Below are 17,100 nucleotides of genomic sequence, written 5' to 3'. Positions count from 1 at the left end.
TTGAAAGATACCTAAGAAACAAATTGTTTACAGTTAGTTATATTGTTATGTGTGATATGTTTTTTTTTTCCATTAGTATAAGCTACTTTTCTTTTTTTTTTTTTTTTTTTTTTTTACTTTTCTTTTTAAGTAAAGGAAAACTACATATTTCTAACATTTTGTTTTAAAATGGTGGTTTTATTTCTGTTTCAAAATACTTCAATAGTCAATTTAAAATTTAAAAATAAATATGATTTAAGTTCTTAATTTCTGTTGATTTTGCTTTAAAACTTACTTTAATCTAGATCCTGAATATGTATTATATATTCATTCATTTATTCAACAGATGAGTGTCATGCACTATTTCACATGCTAGAATATATATAAATTACTTTGCGTATATTTGAAAATTGTCCTGCTCTTTTTAAATGCAATTTCAAAAATTAGACTTTAAAAAAAGAATTAATCTAGATTCATAAAATATTAGATATAAAATTTAAAAGGATCTATAAACTTTCCAGACATGGAAATGAATACCTTTACATACTTGATGTGACTTAGTACTTTACATCAATCCATGTTTCTTAGAGTAGGAAACTGGCCAAAAGATGTATTTATATAGGGGAAGATACAACTGGAATATGTACTTGTGGAGTTGTCTTAAAGAAATGGAATATACAGCATTATGATGCTTCTTTCTGTTTTGAATGTTTGGGAGAGTAATTGCAGGGAATTGATGGGATACAGGAAAAGGAGATGCAAGGCTATTTCTGGGATTCATATAAGGCACCTTCACATGAAAGTACTTTCTCTCTCTCTGGTAAGTAATAATGGGGGGAAAAAAAGAAGAAGAATATACTTTATTTACTGAAGAAGCTTTATAAAAATTTACTTATTTATTTTTAATTTTTTATGGCCACACCTGTGGCATATGGAAGTACCCGGGCCAGGGATTGAATTCAAGCCACAGCTGAGGGCTACACTGCAGCTATGGCAACTATGAACCCTTTAACCCACTGCACTGGACTGGGGATGGAACCTGCACCTCCACACCAACCCAAGCAGCTATAGTCAGACTTTTTACCCACTGTGCCACAGCAGGAACTTGTAAAAATTTAGATAATTTAGAAGCTATTAATGATGAAAGTTATTTTTAAAAAGGCAAAGCCGGTAAAATCAGTTTTACAATAAGTAAAGGCTGATGACAAAGTTACCTCATACATTAGATGATTAAATGAGAGAATTATATTTCTTTTTTTAATTTAATTTCATTTATTTATTTTTATTTCCCGAATACATTATTTTTTTTCTAGGGTATAGCAGGGTGACCCAGTTACACATATATGTATACATTCTTTTTTCTCACATTATCATGCTCCATCATAAGTGACTAGGCATAGTTCCCAGTGCTACACAGCAGGATCTCATTGCTCATCCAATCCAAAGGAAATAGTCTGCATCTATTAACCCCAAGCTCCCAAGCCATCCCACTCCCTCCCCTTTGGCAACCACAAGTCTTTACTCCAAGTCCATGATTTTCTTTTCCGTAGAAAGCTTTGTTTGTGCCATATATTAAATTCCAGATATAAGTGATAACATATGGTATTTGTCTCTCTTTCTGACTTACTTCACTCAGTATGAGAGTCTCTACTTGCATCCATGTTGCTGCAAATGGCATTATTTTGTTCTTTTTATGGCTGAGTAGTATTCCATTGTGTATATATACCACATCTTCCCAATACAGTCATCTGTCGATGGATATTTGGGTTGTTTCCATGTTTTCTTTTACCAATATAAAATTATTAACTAGTGAGCTGTGAGGGACTGGAGTGTGGAAGAATAAAGGTACATTTCTCAGAACCTAAAAGCTTACATTTAAGACTTGATTTATGTTTTAGTTCATATTTTTTAAGAGTCTATTTCAAAATATGATGCTTGAGAATCCAGGATGTATTTTCTATGTTTATAATTTCCAGGTTAAGAAACTCAATATTATTCTGTGAATATAAAACCCGCTGTGATTATTTTATTCATGGAGGTCTTTATCACACAAAGAGGCATCCAATATCATGTAGTCCAATTTTTTTTTAATCTTTAATGAGGAGGAAATTTAACCATCAAAAGGAAAGTTACTTAAGGAGTTGCCATTGTAGCTTAGTGGTAATGAACCCGACTAGTATCCATGAAATTGCAGGTTCAATCTCTGGCCTCGCTCAGTGGGTTAAGGATCTGGCATTGCCCTGAGCTATTGTGTGGGTTGCAGATGTGGTTTGGATCCAGCATGGCTGTGGTGTAGGTGGGTGACTACAGCTCCAGTTTGACTCCTAATCTGGAAACTTCCATATTCCACAGTTGTGGTCCTAAGAAAACAAAAAGAAAGAAAAAGGAAAGTTACTCATCCTGTGATGCCCAGTGAGTAGTTCAACTAGATGTTGTATTGAAGTCTTCCAATTACAAGATCACAACTTATACAATTGTGGTTTCATGTACTATTTTTATTTTTGTCTTTTAGAATGTATTTTCTGAATTCTACTATTTTGTATAATTCTCTGGGCCATTCAGGAAATCATTGACCAACAAAATTTCCCAAAAGTAGAGGATGCTTGTAAGTTCAATATCCTGTCTGAATAGCAAAAGTGGACATGAACACAAACAAGCCTTTCTGTAAAAAACATTTTTCTTCCTACTTATTCTCACTCATTTTGATTATTATGGAATTAAGTTAACATCATGGTAAGTTGACAACATGGTAAAGACAAACCATTCAGAGGTATCTGAATTCATGTTGTTGGGATTTTCCAAATCTCAGAATCTTCAGATTTTATTCTTTCTGGGATTCTCTGTGGTCTATGTAGGGATTGTGTTAGGAAACTTCTTCATCTTGGTTACTGTGACTTTTGATTCATGCCTTCACACACCAATGTATTTTCTGCTTATAAATCTCTCCTTTATTGATATGATCTTGGCTTCTTTTGCTACCCCTAAGATGATTGCAGATTTCCTCCGAGAACAGAAGACCATCTCCTGGTGGGGATGTTATTCTCAGATGTTCTTCATGCACCTCGTAGGCGGGAGTGAGATGATGTTGCTTGTAGCCATGGCAATAGGCAGATGTGTTGCCATATGCAAACCTCTCCATTACATGACTATCATGAGCCCACGAGTGCTCACTAGCCTATTGTTATCTTCCTATGCAGTTGGATTTGTGCACTCATCTAGTCAAATGGCTTTCATGTTGAATTTGCCCTTCTGTGGCCCCAATGTTGTGGACAGCTTTTTCTGTGACCTTCCCCTGGTCATCAAGCTTGCATGCAAAGACACATACATGCTACAGCTACTGGTCATTGCCGACAGTGGCCTCCTGTCCCTAGTCTGCTTCCTCCTCTTGCTTGTATCCTGCACAGTAATTATTTACTCCGTTAGGTACCGCACTGCTAGTAGCTCCTCTAAGGCCTTCTCCACTCTCTCAGCTCACATCACAGTTGTGACTCTCTTCTTTGCCCCTTGTGTCTTTATCTACATATGGCCCTTCAGCAGATACTCTGTAGATAAGATTCTTTCTATATTTTATACAATTTTCACACCTCTCTTAAATCCTTTTATTTATACACTGAGGAATCAAGAGGTAAAAGCAGCTACTAAGAAGATAAGGAATGTATACATGTATGTGTAACTGGGTCACCAAATTGACAGAACACTGTAAGCCAGCTATAATGGAAAAAATCATTATATAAAAAAAAATAGAGTAAGGAAACCAGTGGAACCTAATCAAACTTACAAGCTTTTGCACAACAAAGGAAACTATCAAAAAAAAAGAAAAAATAAACCAAAAAGACAACCTAAAAATGGAAGAAAATAGTTGCAATGATGCAACCTACAAGGGCTTAATCTCCAAAATATGCAAACAACTCATATAACTCAATAGCAAAAAACCAAAAACCCAATTGAAAAATTGGCAGAGGACTTGAATAGATATTTGCAAAGAAAACATATTGATGGCCAACAGGCATGTGAAAAAATGTTCAACGTCACTAATTGCTAGAGAAATGCAAATCAAAACCACTGTGAGATACCACCTCCCACCCATCAGAATGGCTATCATTAATAAGTCTACTAGTAACAAATGCTGGAGAAGGTGTGGAGAAAAGGGAACCTTCCTACACTGTTGGTGGAAATGTAAATTGGTACAACCACTATGGAAAACAGTATGGAGGAACCTTAGAAAACTAAATGTAGAACTACCATATGATCCATCAGTCCCACTCCCGGGCATTCAACTGGATCAAAAATTTCATTGAAAAAAATACATTCACCCCTATGTTCACTGCAGCACTAGTCACAATAGCCAAGACATAGAAACAATCTAAGTGTCCATCAACAGATGAATGAGTTAAAAAGTGGTACATAAACACAAAGGAATACAACTCAGCCATGAAAAGAACAAAATAATGCCATTTGCAGCAAAATGGATGGAACTACAGATTCTCATACTAAGTGAAGTCGGAAAGAGAAAGACAAATACCATATGATATCACTTATATCTGGGATCTAATATATGCACAAATGATTCTATCTACAGAAAAGAAACAAACTCATAGACATAGAGAACAGATTTGTGGTTGCCAAGGGTTGGGGAGGGAGTGGGATGCACTGGGAGTTTGGGGTTAGTAGATGCAAACTACTGTATCCATTCGAGAGGATAAGCAATGAGAATCTATTGCATAGCACAGATTACTATATCCATTCACTCTTGATGAACATGATGGAGCATAATGTGAGAAAAAGAATGAATATGTGTACAACTGGATCACTTTGCTGTACAGAAAAAATTGACAGAACATTTTACATCAACTATAAATGCATACATACATAAATTGAAAGTTACAACTCCTAGCAAAAACTGAAACAAGTTTACAAGGAGCTTGCATGCCACCTAGTGACTGCAGTCTCCTGTGTTTCTTTCCTAGTTTAAATAAGAAACCAAGAATTAGAAAGGAGAATTTGTGAGCCACAATAAACAACTTATACAACCCAACAGCAAAAAAAACAATCAATCAATGGAAAAATGGGCAAAAGACCTGAATAGACATTTCTCCAAGGAAGATATACAGATGGCCAACAAACACATGAAAAAATGCTCAGCATCATTGATTATAAGAGAAATGCAAATCAAAACTACCATGAGATACCACCTCACACCAGTCAGAATGGCCATCATTAATAAATCCACAAGTAACAAGTGCTGGAGGGGCTGTAGAGAAAAGGGAACCCTCCTGCACTGTTGGTGGGAATGTAAACTGGTACAGCCACTATGGAGAACAGTTTGGAGACACCTTAGAAATCTATACATAGAACTTCCATATGTCCCCACAATCCCACTCTTGGGCATATATCCAGATGAAACTCTACTTAAAAGAGACACATGCACCCGCATGTTCATTGCAGCACTATTCACAATAGCCAGGACATGGAAACAATCCAAATGTCCATCGACAGATGATTGGATTTGGAAGAAGTGGTATATATACACAATGGAATACTACTCATCCATAAAAAACAGTGACATAATGCCATTTGCAGGAACATGGATGGAACTAGAGAATCTCATCCTGAGTGAAATGAGCCAGAAAGACAAAGACAAATACCATATGATATCACTTATAACTGGAATCTAATATCCAGGACAAATGAACCTTTCCACAGAAAAGAAAATCATGGACTTGGAGAAGAGACTTGTGGCTGCCTGATGGGAGGGGGAGGGAGTGGGAGGGATCAGGAGCTTGGGCTTATCAGACACAACTTAGAATAGATTTACAAGGAGATCCTGCTGAGTAGCATTAAGAACTTTCTCTAGATACTCATGTTGCAATAGAAGAAAGGGTGGGGGAAAAATGTAATTGTAATGTATACATGTAAGGATAACTTGATCCCCTTGCTGTACAGTGGGAAAATAAAAAAAAAAAAAAAAAAAAGAATTTATGGGAGTTCCCATCATGGCTCAGCGGTTAACTAATCTGACTAGTATCCATGAGAACACAGGTTCAATCCATGGCCTCGCTCAGTGGGTTAGGGATCTGGCATTGCCATGAGCTGACCTGTGGTGTAGGTTGCAGACTTGACTCGGATCTGACATTGCTGTGGCTGTGATGTAGGCCAGCAGCTACAGCTCCAATTCAACCCCTAGCCTGGGAACCTCCGTATGCCACAAGGGTATGGAGAAGTTAACAATAATGGGCTTTCTGATTTCCTCAAAAGGCAGTCTAGATGTTGTCCTAAATCCCATGCCTTCTAAAGAGGCAGTCAAGCTTGTTACTAAAATATCTATCTTCACAGACAAATTTTAACATTATTTTAAGAGCTTTCCTTACTCTAGTACCTATCATCTGAGTCCAGAATTCCAGTGGACATCACAAACCGTAAGTCACCACTAGGAATTAAACTATTCTGAAAAAAAGCAAGGCAGGCAGGTAACAAGAAATTATGTAATGTCAAAATTATTGTTTATGATTTTTAGATTTATTTCCTACCATAGATTTAAAAAGCTAAGTCTTTAAGGCCACTGAAAGCAGGGATGAGCCTTCCAACTTTCAGGAGGCATTAAATACATGCAATACATGTCATTATTTTAATTTGCAAGATCATAACCCTTTGTTCAGAATTGTTCTCCCAAATGATTATATTTTGTTCATAACTGGTCAGATAGGTTGATATGTCTCAAAAAGAATAGGAATTGTTTGAGTCTACTCAAGAGTGTTGGAAAGCAATTCTTCTGCCTGTATTCAAAATAAAGATTTTAGAAAATTAATAGAATTGTATGAAATTAAGTAAATAACTAGCTTGTCTAGTAAAGTCTTTGAGTATCTCAGTGCTGTTAGCTAGTTGCTGTTTTTAATCCCCATTTTTATTGCGTAAGTGAACTGAGGAAAAGGGGCTTTATAATTTACCTAAGTTTCCACATCTAGCAAGTAAAAAAAAAAGTGAGATACAAACTCAATCTGTTTTTTGAAGCTTTGCACTTCTTTATCATTCTTATGCTGCTTCTAACAGTGTTACTCAAATTTTGGAAACCACACTTCCCAAAATCCAGAAAGAGTTTAAATCATAACAGAGGGAATCTGAGTCCATGGACAAATAATGTAATTTATTGCTTTCATACATTCACAACAAAAAAAGTGATATGTTCCTCCAATGAAAGAATTGAATACTTTCTCCAATAAGTTTCTCAAGGAGGGATGCAGTTATAGAAGGCTCAAGATAGAGCTTGGTGGAGTTCCTGTCATGGCGCAGAGGAAAAGAATCTGACTAGGAACCATGAGGTTGTGGTTCGATCCTTGACCTCGCTCAGTGGGTTAAGGATAGAGCGTTGCTGTGGCTATGGTGTAGGCCAGCGGCTACAGCTCTGATTGGAACTCTAGCCTGGGAACCTCCATATGCCATGGGTGCAGCCTAAAAAGGACAAAAAGACAAAAAAAAAAAAAAAATTAGCCATCCACTCAGCTGCAAGCCTGATAAGGCCCATGTTTACTGCACCAGAGGTGTGGACCCTGAGGAACCAGCAGGCCTCTCCTGGGACCTTTGTGGAACAAGCTAAGCCACCTTGGAAATCAGAATTAAGCAGAATACTTTTATGTCCAATATTTACAGATGCTGTTGGGAAGTAATAAATAGATGCTGAATGTGGGGAAAAAGTGATACAGAATACTACAAATCTTAAGACTCACCTGCTCACAAGTATGGGAGTTGTGGAAACAACTATGTATGATAAATATGATGAAATTTACAAATAGTGTTATTATAAAAAGCTAAACACAAAACAGCAAAGAATTTATACTTTTAGTGATAGAAATTTAATAGAGGTGTAGTGGGTAGAATAGCATCCCGACAAATTCATGTCCATCTGTAATTTCAGAATGTGACCTTACTTGGAAATACAGTACTTGAAGATGTAATTAAGATAAGGATCTAAATGAGATCATACTAGATTAGAGTGGTCCCCAAAACCAATGAGAGTGCCCAAAGGAAAGAGAAAAGGACACACAGATATCAGACAAAAGCCATGTGAAGACACAGGTAAGGAGAAATTGGAATTATGCAGCCACAAGCCCAGGTACATCTCAGGCTGCCAGAAGCTGGAGAAGGCAGGGCGGGATCCTTCCTTGGAGCCTTCGGAGGGAACATGGCCCTGCTGACACCTTGACTTCAGACCACTGCCTTCTGCCTCCAGGATATGGGACAATATATTTCTGTTGTTAGAAGCCATGATGCTTGTGGTAATTTGTTATGGTAGCCCTAGGAAATTAATATGACCAACAAAACTGACTTCTTGTACAAGGGAAAAAAAATAAGCTAAATAAAAATTTGCACCTTCAAATTAACAATAAGAATCAAATGTTGAATGATGTGAATTGATGGAGTATCGAGCAGTGTTAGTGGGAGGGACAACCACTTTGGAGAGAATTTTGGCATTGTTTAATGAAATTAAGTTTATGCACACACTACTACCAAGCAGTTCCTCTTCCTCCCTCACTGGTTCTCAGAAAGCGGCAGCTGTCCCTTAAGGTCCATGTGGATGGACTTATCACTAAGCCTTAAGGCACCCCCTTTCCCCTGTGCAACAGCAAGCCTGACCAGGTGCCAGTCCCAGTTCAGCCACCAGCTAGCCCCTGGGAAGATTTTAAGATGTCCTCTTGGGGACTGTTATGGGGAATCCCCTTCTGTATCAGCCCTTCCTAGGAAGGCTTTTGGTTCAGTCTAAATGAGAGAGGCCAGTGTGGAGGAGAGCTAGGGCAGAGGAGGGTCTGAGAGGCAGGAAGTCTGCTCCACTACCTGCCTCTACTTTCCCTTGGGAGGACATCCAGCAGTGGCTCTCTGAGCTGTCACCTCTTCTGAGAACTCAGTCTCTGCTGGCCATCACTTCACTCAGCTCCACTGTGCTCTCAGCTCTGCCTGAAAGGGTCTGGATGAGGACCCTGTCTATGTCACCAGCACCTAGACCAGCATCTGGTACACCTAAGATGAGACACAGGGAGGTTAAGCAACGTCCAAAAAATAACCAGAAAATCAGGAGCAGAGCTGATCTAGGACTCCCATGTTTAATCACAAAGCTAGGATTCTCTGTTGTGGGTGGCTTCAAGAAGGAATCAATAGGAAGTGCATGCTGTAGGCGGAGACAACATCTGGGTGCAGCATTCTGGCTCTGCCGTCTGAGGAAAAAGGAACTCTCCACTGAAACGAGAGCTCGGCATGCACTAAGGCAGCTCATTTCTAATTTCATTGTGGGGTTTGGGGTCCCTTTTCGTTATTAAAAAAATTACTCATCTCAATATTTGTCCTCAGAGAACACCTAGTGCAGATATACAAAGTAGTAAAGCGAAAATGTCTTTATAGAAATAACTCCAAGCTAAAACACTAAACTTTTTGAAATTACCCCAACTAAAACACTGATCAATCATAATATCTAGAAAAATCTGCCATAGAGTAGGAATTAAATGTTTGCTCAATACATTAATAAACAAAATAAGTTTTCTTAGTGTGTAACAAGTTGATGTGAATGTTATGTTTGTTCTTAGCAAGACCCATAAAAGAAATATTGAAACCACGTAGTGTTGATGAGAGAACATTAATTAAATACTAATATTTGAGTGAATTTGTTATCAGTCACACTGGAGAAAATTCCTCTTCATTAAAATCTTTCACTGACTTCAGTGACTCCATCAATCTCACACTGGCATAGCCTGTAGCTAATGTTAAACACTCAATGTATAGTAGTTTTTCAGAAGTTGAGCAGTTGATTCTATGTCCTCAATGATATTTTACCTAAACCTGACCTCCTAGGTTAGAATTAACACCCTCTTTTATGTGTACCGACTCTCCATGCTTCATGACATTATCATTAAAAGCTTAACTTTTTATTGCATTTTTTTTTGTCAAATACCACTGTCAAATTACCCCTTGAGACTTGGGATGATGTGTCATTTTTTTTATTCCCACTAGGTTATTGCACAGTCTCTGACATATAATAGGTTCTCAGGAAAGATTTGTTTTAATCAATTAATAACATAATCACATGATGAAATTTAAAGATTTAAGGGGAATCAATTATGTCCTAACCTTTTCCAGTTTAGTGTGGCAATGAAATGGTCAGTTAATATATTTAAGAAGACAATAGTGGCAATGGGTTTGAAGGAGGGTAACCAGAATAGTTGCAGGTTACCTATAGAAATCCCAATTTATATGTCCATGTTACATATATTGATCTCTTTTTACCTGTACGTATCTATGTATATCAAGAACTCTATGCACATCAAGAACTTTCCCTTATTTACAACAATTTTTGCGCTATGCACTGAAATAAGTGCCATTTTCAAAAAATGTTTAATAAGTATCTAGGTTGCACTAGTCATTATTAGGTAATAGAGTAGGTTTGACAAAATATGATCCCTGATTTTGAAACCGTTGTTTAGACATTTCCGCCAAAACACATGTTTACTAATACTATAATTTAACAGACACGTTAGAGGTTTTATTTTCTTTTAATCTTTAGAAATATGAGATCATATTTCTGATATAAGCATGTATGGCCTGCAGTAGTCAGATAACCAGAGTGAGCATGGAAGCCTGGGAATCCTAAAGAAAGCAGCAGAGGTAGAAAAGACAAGTGAGCATTAAGGAAGTAGCTGCTGTATGAAAAGTGTTAGTGTTCTTTAATAACTTAGAGCACATACAGATTTGGCCAAAGAATTTATTTTATAGGCTAGGGTAGCTTTTTTTTAAGTCATGGAGATCAACTCTAAAGAGTTTTGAGAAAAAAGTTTCATGACAGAAGAAGCAGTAAAAGTCATCAAAGAGTAGTCTTAGAAATGTTTCCTGAGGACAGTTGACAAAATAATCTTAAACGCAGGAGGAGAAAAACAATTAAATCACAAAAGACTAACCCCATAAGACCATCAGCTAATTTTTCATCAGGAACTTATGGGCCAGAAGGGATATATTTAATGTGCTGAAGGAAAAAAAATCACAACCTAAAATACTCTATCCTCAAGATTATCATTCAGAATTGAAGAGATCAAGAGTTTCCCAGACAAGGCAAAACCAAAGCAGTTCATTACCACTAAATAGGCCTTACCAGAAATGTTAAAGGGACTTCTTCAAGGGGAAAAGAAAATAGTAAAGGTCTTTTTTCTCTTTAGGTATATTTATTCCTAAGTATTTTATTCATTTGATGCAATGGTAAATGGGATTGTTTGCCTAATTTCTCTGATCTTTCATTGTTAGTATGCAGAAATGCAGTCAAGTTCTGTGTATTAATTCTGTACCCTGTGATGTTGCCAAATTCATTGATGAGCTCTAACAGTTTTCTGGTAGAGTCTTTAGGATTTTCTAGGTATAGTATCATGTTGTCTGCAAACAGTGATAGTTTTAAACCTACCTAAAGAGACAAAAGACCTGTACTCTGAAAACTATAAGATGCTGATGAAAGCAATCAAAGATGACACCAACAGATGGAAAGACATACCATGCTCTTGGATTGAAAGAATCGATACTATCAAAATGACTATACTACCAAAGGCAATCTACAGATTCAATGCAATCCCTATCAAATTACCAAGGACATTTTTCACAGAACTCAAACAAAATATTTTAAGGTTTGTTTGGAAGCACAAAAGACCCAGAATAGCCAAAGCCATCCTGAGAAAGAAAAACGGAGCTGGAGGAATCAGGCTCCCTGACTTCACACTATACTACAAAGCTACAGTCATCAAAACCATATGGTACCGGCACAAAGACAGAAACATTGATCAGGGGAACAGGATAGAAATCCCAGAATTAAATCCACGCACCTACAGTCAACTAATCTATGACAAAGGAGGCAAGAATATACAATGGAAAAATGACAGCCCCTTCCTTAAGGTGCTGGGAAAACTGGACAGCCACATGGAAAAGAATGAAATTAGAGCACTCCCTAACACCATATACAAAAATAAACTCAAAATAGATTAAAGACTATGTATAAGGCCAGATACTATAAAACCCTTAGAGGAAAACATAGGTCAAACACTCTCTGACATAAATGACAGCAATATCTTCTCAGATCCACCTCTTAGAGTAATGACAATAAAAACAAAAATAAATAAATGGGACTTAAAACTTTCTGCACAGCAAAGGATACCCTAAACAAAATGAAAAGACAACTCACAGATTGGGAGAAAATCTTTGCAAATGAATCGACTGACAAGGGATTAATCTCCAAAATTTATAAACACCTCCTACCACTCAATACCAAAACAACAAACAACCCCATAAAAAAATGGGCAGAAGACCTAAACAAATAATTCTCCAAAGAAGACATATGGATGACCATAAAACACATGAAAAGATGTTCAACATCACTAATTATTAGAGAAATCAAAATCACCTATGAGGTACCACACTTACACCTGCCAGAATGGCCATCATCAAAATGTCGACAAACAATAAATGCTTGAGAGGGTGTGGAGAAAAAGGAACCCTATTCCACTGTTGGTGGGAATGTGTATTTGTGCAACCACTGTGGAAAACAGTATGGAGATTCCTCAGAAAATTAAAAATAGAACTACCATTTGATCCAGCAATCCCACTCCTGGGCATCTATCCAAAGAAAACTATGACTCGAAAAGATACATGGATTCCAGTGTTCATTGCAGCACTGCATACAATAGCTAAGACATGGAAACAACCTAAATGTCCATTGACAGAAGAGTGATCAAGAAGACGTGGTACATATGCATAATGGAATATTACTCAGCCATTAAAAGGAATGAAATACCAGCATTTTTAGCAACATGGATGGACCTAGAAATTATCATGGTAAGTGAAGCATTCAGACACTGAGACACCAACATCAACTGCTATCACTGGCATGTGGAATCTAAAAAAAGGACTCAGTGAACTTCTTTGCAGAACAGATACTGACCCACAGACTTTGAAAAACTTACAGTTTCCAAATGAGACAGGTTAGGATTGGGGATGCGCTGGGGGTTTGGGAAGGAAATGCTATAAAATTGGGTTGTGATGATCATTCTACAACTATAAATGTAATAAAATTAACCAAGTAATAAGGAAAAGAAAAGGCGCAACTCGAAATAAAATATACGAAGGGATTAAGTCCATTATTTAAATCTTTAGTGAAATACACAGTATCTGGGCCCTCTTCTGGAACATTGTCAGCTGATGAGCTCACTGGTATTATAAACTAAACCCACTTGATTGTGCCAAACTCTGTCTTTGACTGCTTCATTAATAATAGATCAAGGCAGTTCTAGAATATTACCTCATTTATTCTGGACCATCATTTTCCCCAGATTTCTAAGTATAAAATCCTAAATCATAGGAAAGTGCATCCATATTGATTCTCTCTTGTTTAGACTGCATTTCACCCCCACACAATGTCCAAACCCTCAATATCCATCCACACTTATGTGTGCTCTCTTGATTTCTACCACTGCATATTAACCAGCTCATAAAGCTCCTTTGGTGAATTTTTTTTCCTTTCATTTCAGAGCAGGCTCAGCACTCCTCTTGTCTTAATATTATGTGACTACATCTTAGTAATTTGTCTACAAGTAGTGAGGTGAAGCAGGGCAAATCATGAGGTAAACATGTTATTGTCTTGCCAGACATACACAGCCATTCGGGCTTTTGCATTTTCTCCAGGCAAAGTGAGGTTGCTGTCTTCCAGAAAAAAGGAGGAAGCCTCTTTTACTGGCCCAGATGTTCAAAGGATCATGGGAATTAAAGGTTTTCAAATGTATGCTTCCAGATATTCTCATATTAGATACTAGGTCCTAATGTTTTCTCTCCCAGAGTCATGACTTCATTATCAAATTATTGCCACAGCTGTAAATTAGGCCTTATTTATAACTATGCTATTTTCACAATTGATATTTGTCCTAATTTTAAGCCCAGCCTTCCCCATGACCATACACTGTGGGGATCTCTTTATATTCTGTCACGGTGCCAACTATTTTTCACTGAAATGATAAATGGCTAATCTGAGCCTATTAATTTCCTCTGTCATCACTTTGATACTAGTTCAAAATAATCAGCCACTCCCTAGTTCTTTCAGAGTATTGTGGTCCTTTATCTCTCTAATTCTAGAATTATTTGATAATCTTCTACCTCTAGCCCAACTTAAATAAGCAGAGGAGAGAGTCTTGGTTATTTTGATACTACAGTATTCCAGAGGTTATCCTCATCTCACCACCACCGATGGAGCCTGTTGCCTTTGGGACTGTGAGTGATTCAGTTTCGAAATTCCCTTCTGAGAAGTTGCTCTTTAGGAGGGAACTGTGTGTGATTGGGTCACTTTGCTGCATAACAGAAATTAAAGAAACACTGTAAATCAACTATACTTTAAGTTAAATAAAAGGGGGGAAGTACTTCTAGTAGTAATTGTCCTGTTTTGCATTTATCCAGAAATCTCTCAGTCAGGATTTGTATCTCAGAGACACATGATCCTATATGTATGAGTACATATAGTTTCACTAGGGGGAGGTGAGTCTAGCAAAAAAAAATTTTTTTTTTAAAGGGGGTTATTTCCTACTAGAGTGAGGAAGTGAGGCGAAGGAGAAATAGAAGCCAGTGAGAGTACGTCATCTGGCAATCAGCCATTGTAGGCAACTGAAGCTTAATCCTACCATGGAGTTCTGGAAGACAGTTCAGAACATGTGTCTAGAAATTACTTAGTCTTTGGAGAGACGGAACTGGGGTATTTATTGGCACTAGTTAGAGATTGCTTTCAGGGGCATCGATTCCCTGACCCTCCCTTCCTTGATGTGTAGGTAGAGCAAATTTATCCAAAGAGAGCTATTGATGAAGAGTGGCAAGTGCCTGCCTTTGGACTCATGATAACTTGTAAATAAATGGTAACTACTGAGAAGACCTAGGTATTGACAAAATCTGCTACACTGTGAAAATCTCCAAATTTACATATGTAGTTCAGACTTCAGAACTCCAGACTTACATATTCAAGAGACTATTCAACCTCCTCATTTTGATTCAAAGTTAGCATTTCAAAGTTAATATGTTCACAATTACCCTTTTAATCTTCCTCCCAAACTGTCTATAAATACAGTTTTGTGGTCTTATTTAGCAGTAAATTTATTCTCCTAGTTTCTTAGATTACAATATTTGGAATCATGCCTGACTCCTCCATTATAGTTACAATCTATAATAACCTTCAGGAAATTCTATTTGCTCTCATTTCAAAAGACACATAAGAGTCTGACTACTTCCTCTCACTTCTAGTGTAACTTTCCTATGTGAGCCATCATTACAGCTGGCCTGATTTAGGAAAACCGCTACTTACCTGGCCTCCTCACTTCCATCCTTGCTTTTACAACACAGCAGTTAGATCTGATCTGAAGCATGATATTATTGTCACTCCTCTACTCAAAACTGGCCACTTACTTGCTACTTCACTCAGAAGAGAAGGCAGTGAGTTACTGGAGACTTACAGGGCCTTATATGATCTGTGTGTCACCCATAATTGCTCATCTGAACTCATTTCCAGCTACCTGCTTCTTTAGTTACAGATGTTATTTGAAAATATCAGATAACACCCCTAGGTGCATTTGGACTAGCCGTCCTTCCCATGTTTTACTTTCCGCATATATGTACATGCTAATCTCTTCTCTTCCTTTCTGTTTTTTGATAAAGTCATCTCCTCAATGAGGCTGATTTTTAATATCCTATATGCGGCCCAACCTGCCACCCCACATCTGGCATCCCTATGTTCCTGTTAGCCTTTTTTCAAAGGGTCCTTTTCTATATTTCCAAAGTGTCTAGCTGAAAGTTGTCCTGACTTTTTTTCAAACATGAAGAGAGGCAGCATTCTGCAGTTTAAGAATATGAACTCTGGAGTCCAAATGCCTGAGTTAGAATACCAGCTCTGCTACTGAAAATTCATTTGTCTTAACATATTAGGCCTCAGTCTCCTCATTTGTAAAGCAGTAATGATGGTGTTTTAGACTTTTCATTAGACTTTTATGAAAATTACTTGAAAAAATCAGCATAGTGCTGACATAAACATTCAATTGATGTATTATTTAGATTTGTATTGCTGTTTTATCATTGCATTATCTGTTTTCATCATAGCTAACCAAGAGTTTGATATATTTACTCTAAATTTGGTATATGAATGAAGGTTTACATTAATTTTCCTGTTTGATGTTTATTAAAGTAAGATTTTTTAATGTCCATTGGCCTATTATTCTCATCATTTAAAGAAAAATTTTCTTATATTCTTTGTTCATTATTCTCTTCAAGTTATCATTACTTACTGATTTGTAAATATTTATTCTCTGTATTAAAGGGATGTTAGGCCTTAGTCATCAGGAATATAACAGCAGCTCTGGAACTGTGTGTGTGTTAGAATAAAAAGCGATTCCATTTTGGCAGACCCCAGGCCTGCCAGGATATATGGTTCACTGGGTGGGTAGAGCACATGCTGGATGTCAACCCCACAGACCCTTTGTCCAGTTACAATCTGCTTTTCTCAAAGTTTACCAGTTTAAATGTCAGTCTCATCCAAAACACCCTCCAGGTAAACACTTAAAATTAATCATCAGGTTTAGTAACTCCTTCCCTACCTCCAAATCAAGTATTCACTTTTGTTGGTTGTCACAAACCTCTCTGTAATTCTTGGCTTCACATTATATATCTGAACCTACATAATGGGTGCATTTCAGAAGCAAATGACATTGATGTATGTAGCCTACTTCTACAGTCTTTAGCAATTATGGTCTCTGTGTTTTAAGTAGAGAATCAGAAACTTAGAAAGCTTTCATCATTGCCTTTAGCCAACCACAATCTAATGACAGTTTGGAACTTGAGTCTTCTTACTACATGCAGATGCTGCCTTGGCAGGAAAATCTGTTATAAATTTGATTTAATGTATACATTTAACATGGAATTCAATGTCATGTGGATAGTTGTAAATGTGATAGTCATTCATTAGAACATTTTAAGATACTTTTAATCATCATACAACCGTTAGCAAGAGCTTGAATTAACTTAAAATGATTTGGGGAAGTAAGTGGGATAATAATTATAAATGATCTGCAAAGTAACCCACACACCAGG

General features: G+C 37.1%; 1 protein-coding gene across 1 annotated transcript; it reads left to right on the top strand.

Annotated features, from left to right (window-relative positions):
* The first annotated feature begins 210 nt into the window (after positions 1–210).
* Positions 211–3,825, top strand: LOC110258851 (olfactory receptor 4K13-like). The gene has a single exon (XM_084970451.1). It carries the CDS (start codon positions 2,726–2,728, stop codon positions 3,650–3,652), a length of 927 nt encoding a protein of 308 aa, XP_084826577.1. The 5' UTR covers positions 211–2,725; the 3' UTR covers positions 3,653–3,825.
* The last annotated feature ends 13,275 nt before the right edge of the window (positions 3,826–17,100 follow it).

The sequence above is a fragment of the Sus scrofa genome, chromosome 7 (assembly GCF_054392235.1).
Source record: "Sus scrofa isolate SSC_HxYL_T2T_F1_AM1 chromosome 7, Sscrofa_HxYL_maternal_Yorkshire_Landrace_v2.0, whole genome shotgun sequence".
Taxonomy (NCBI): Eukaryota; Metazoa; Chordata; class Mammalia; order Artiodactyla; family Suidae; genus Sus; species Sus scrofa.
This window is presented reverse-complemented; position numbering and strand designations above follow the sequence as displayed.

Excerpts from the sequence above, each read along its gene's own strand:
- LOC110258851 (XM_084970451.1), top strand. The coding sequence starts at position 2,726 with ATGGTAAAGACAAACCATTCAGAGGTATCTGAATTCATGTTGTTGGGA.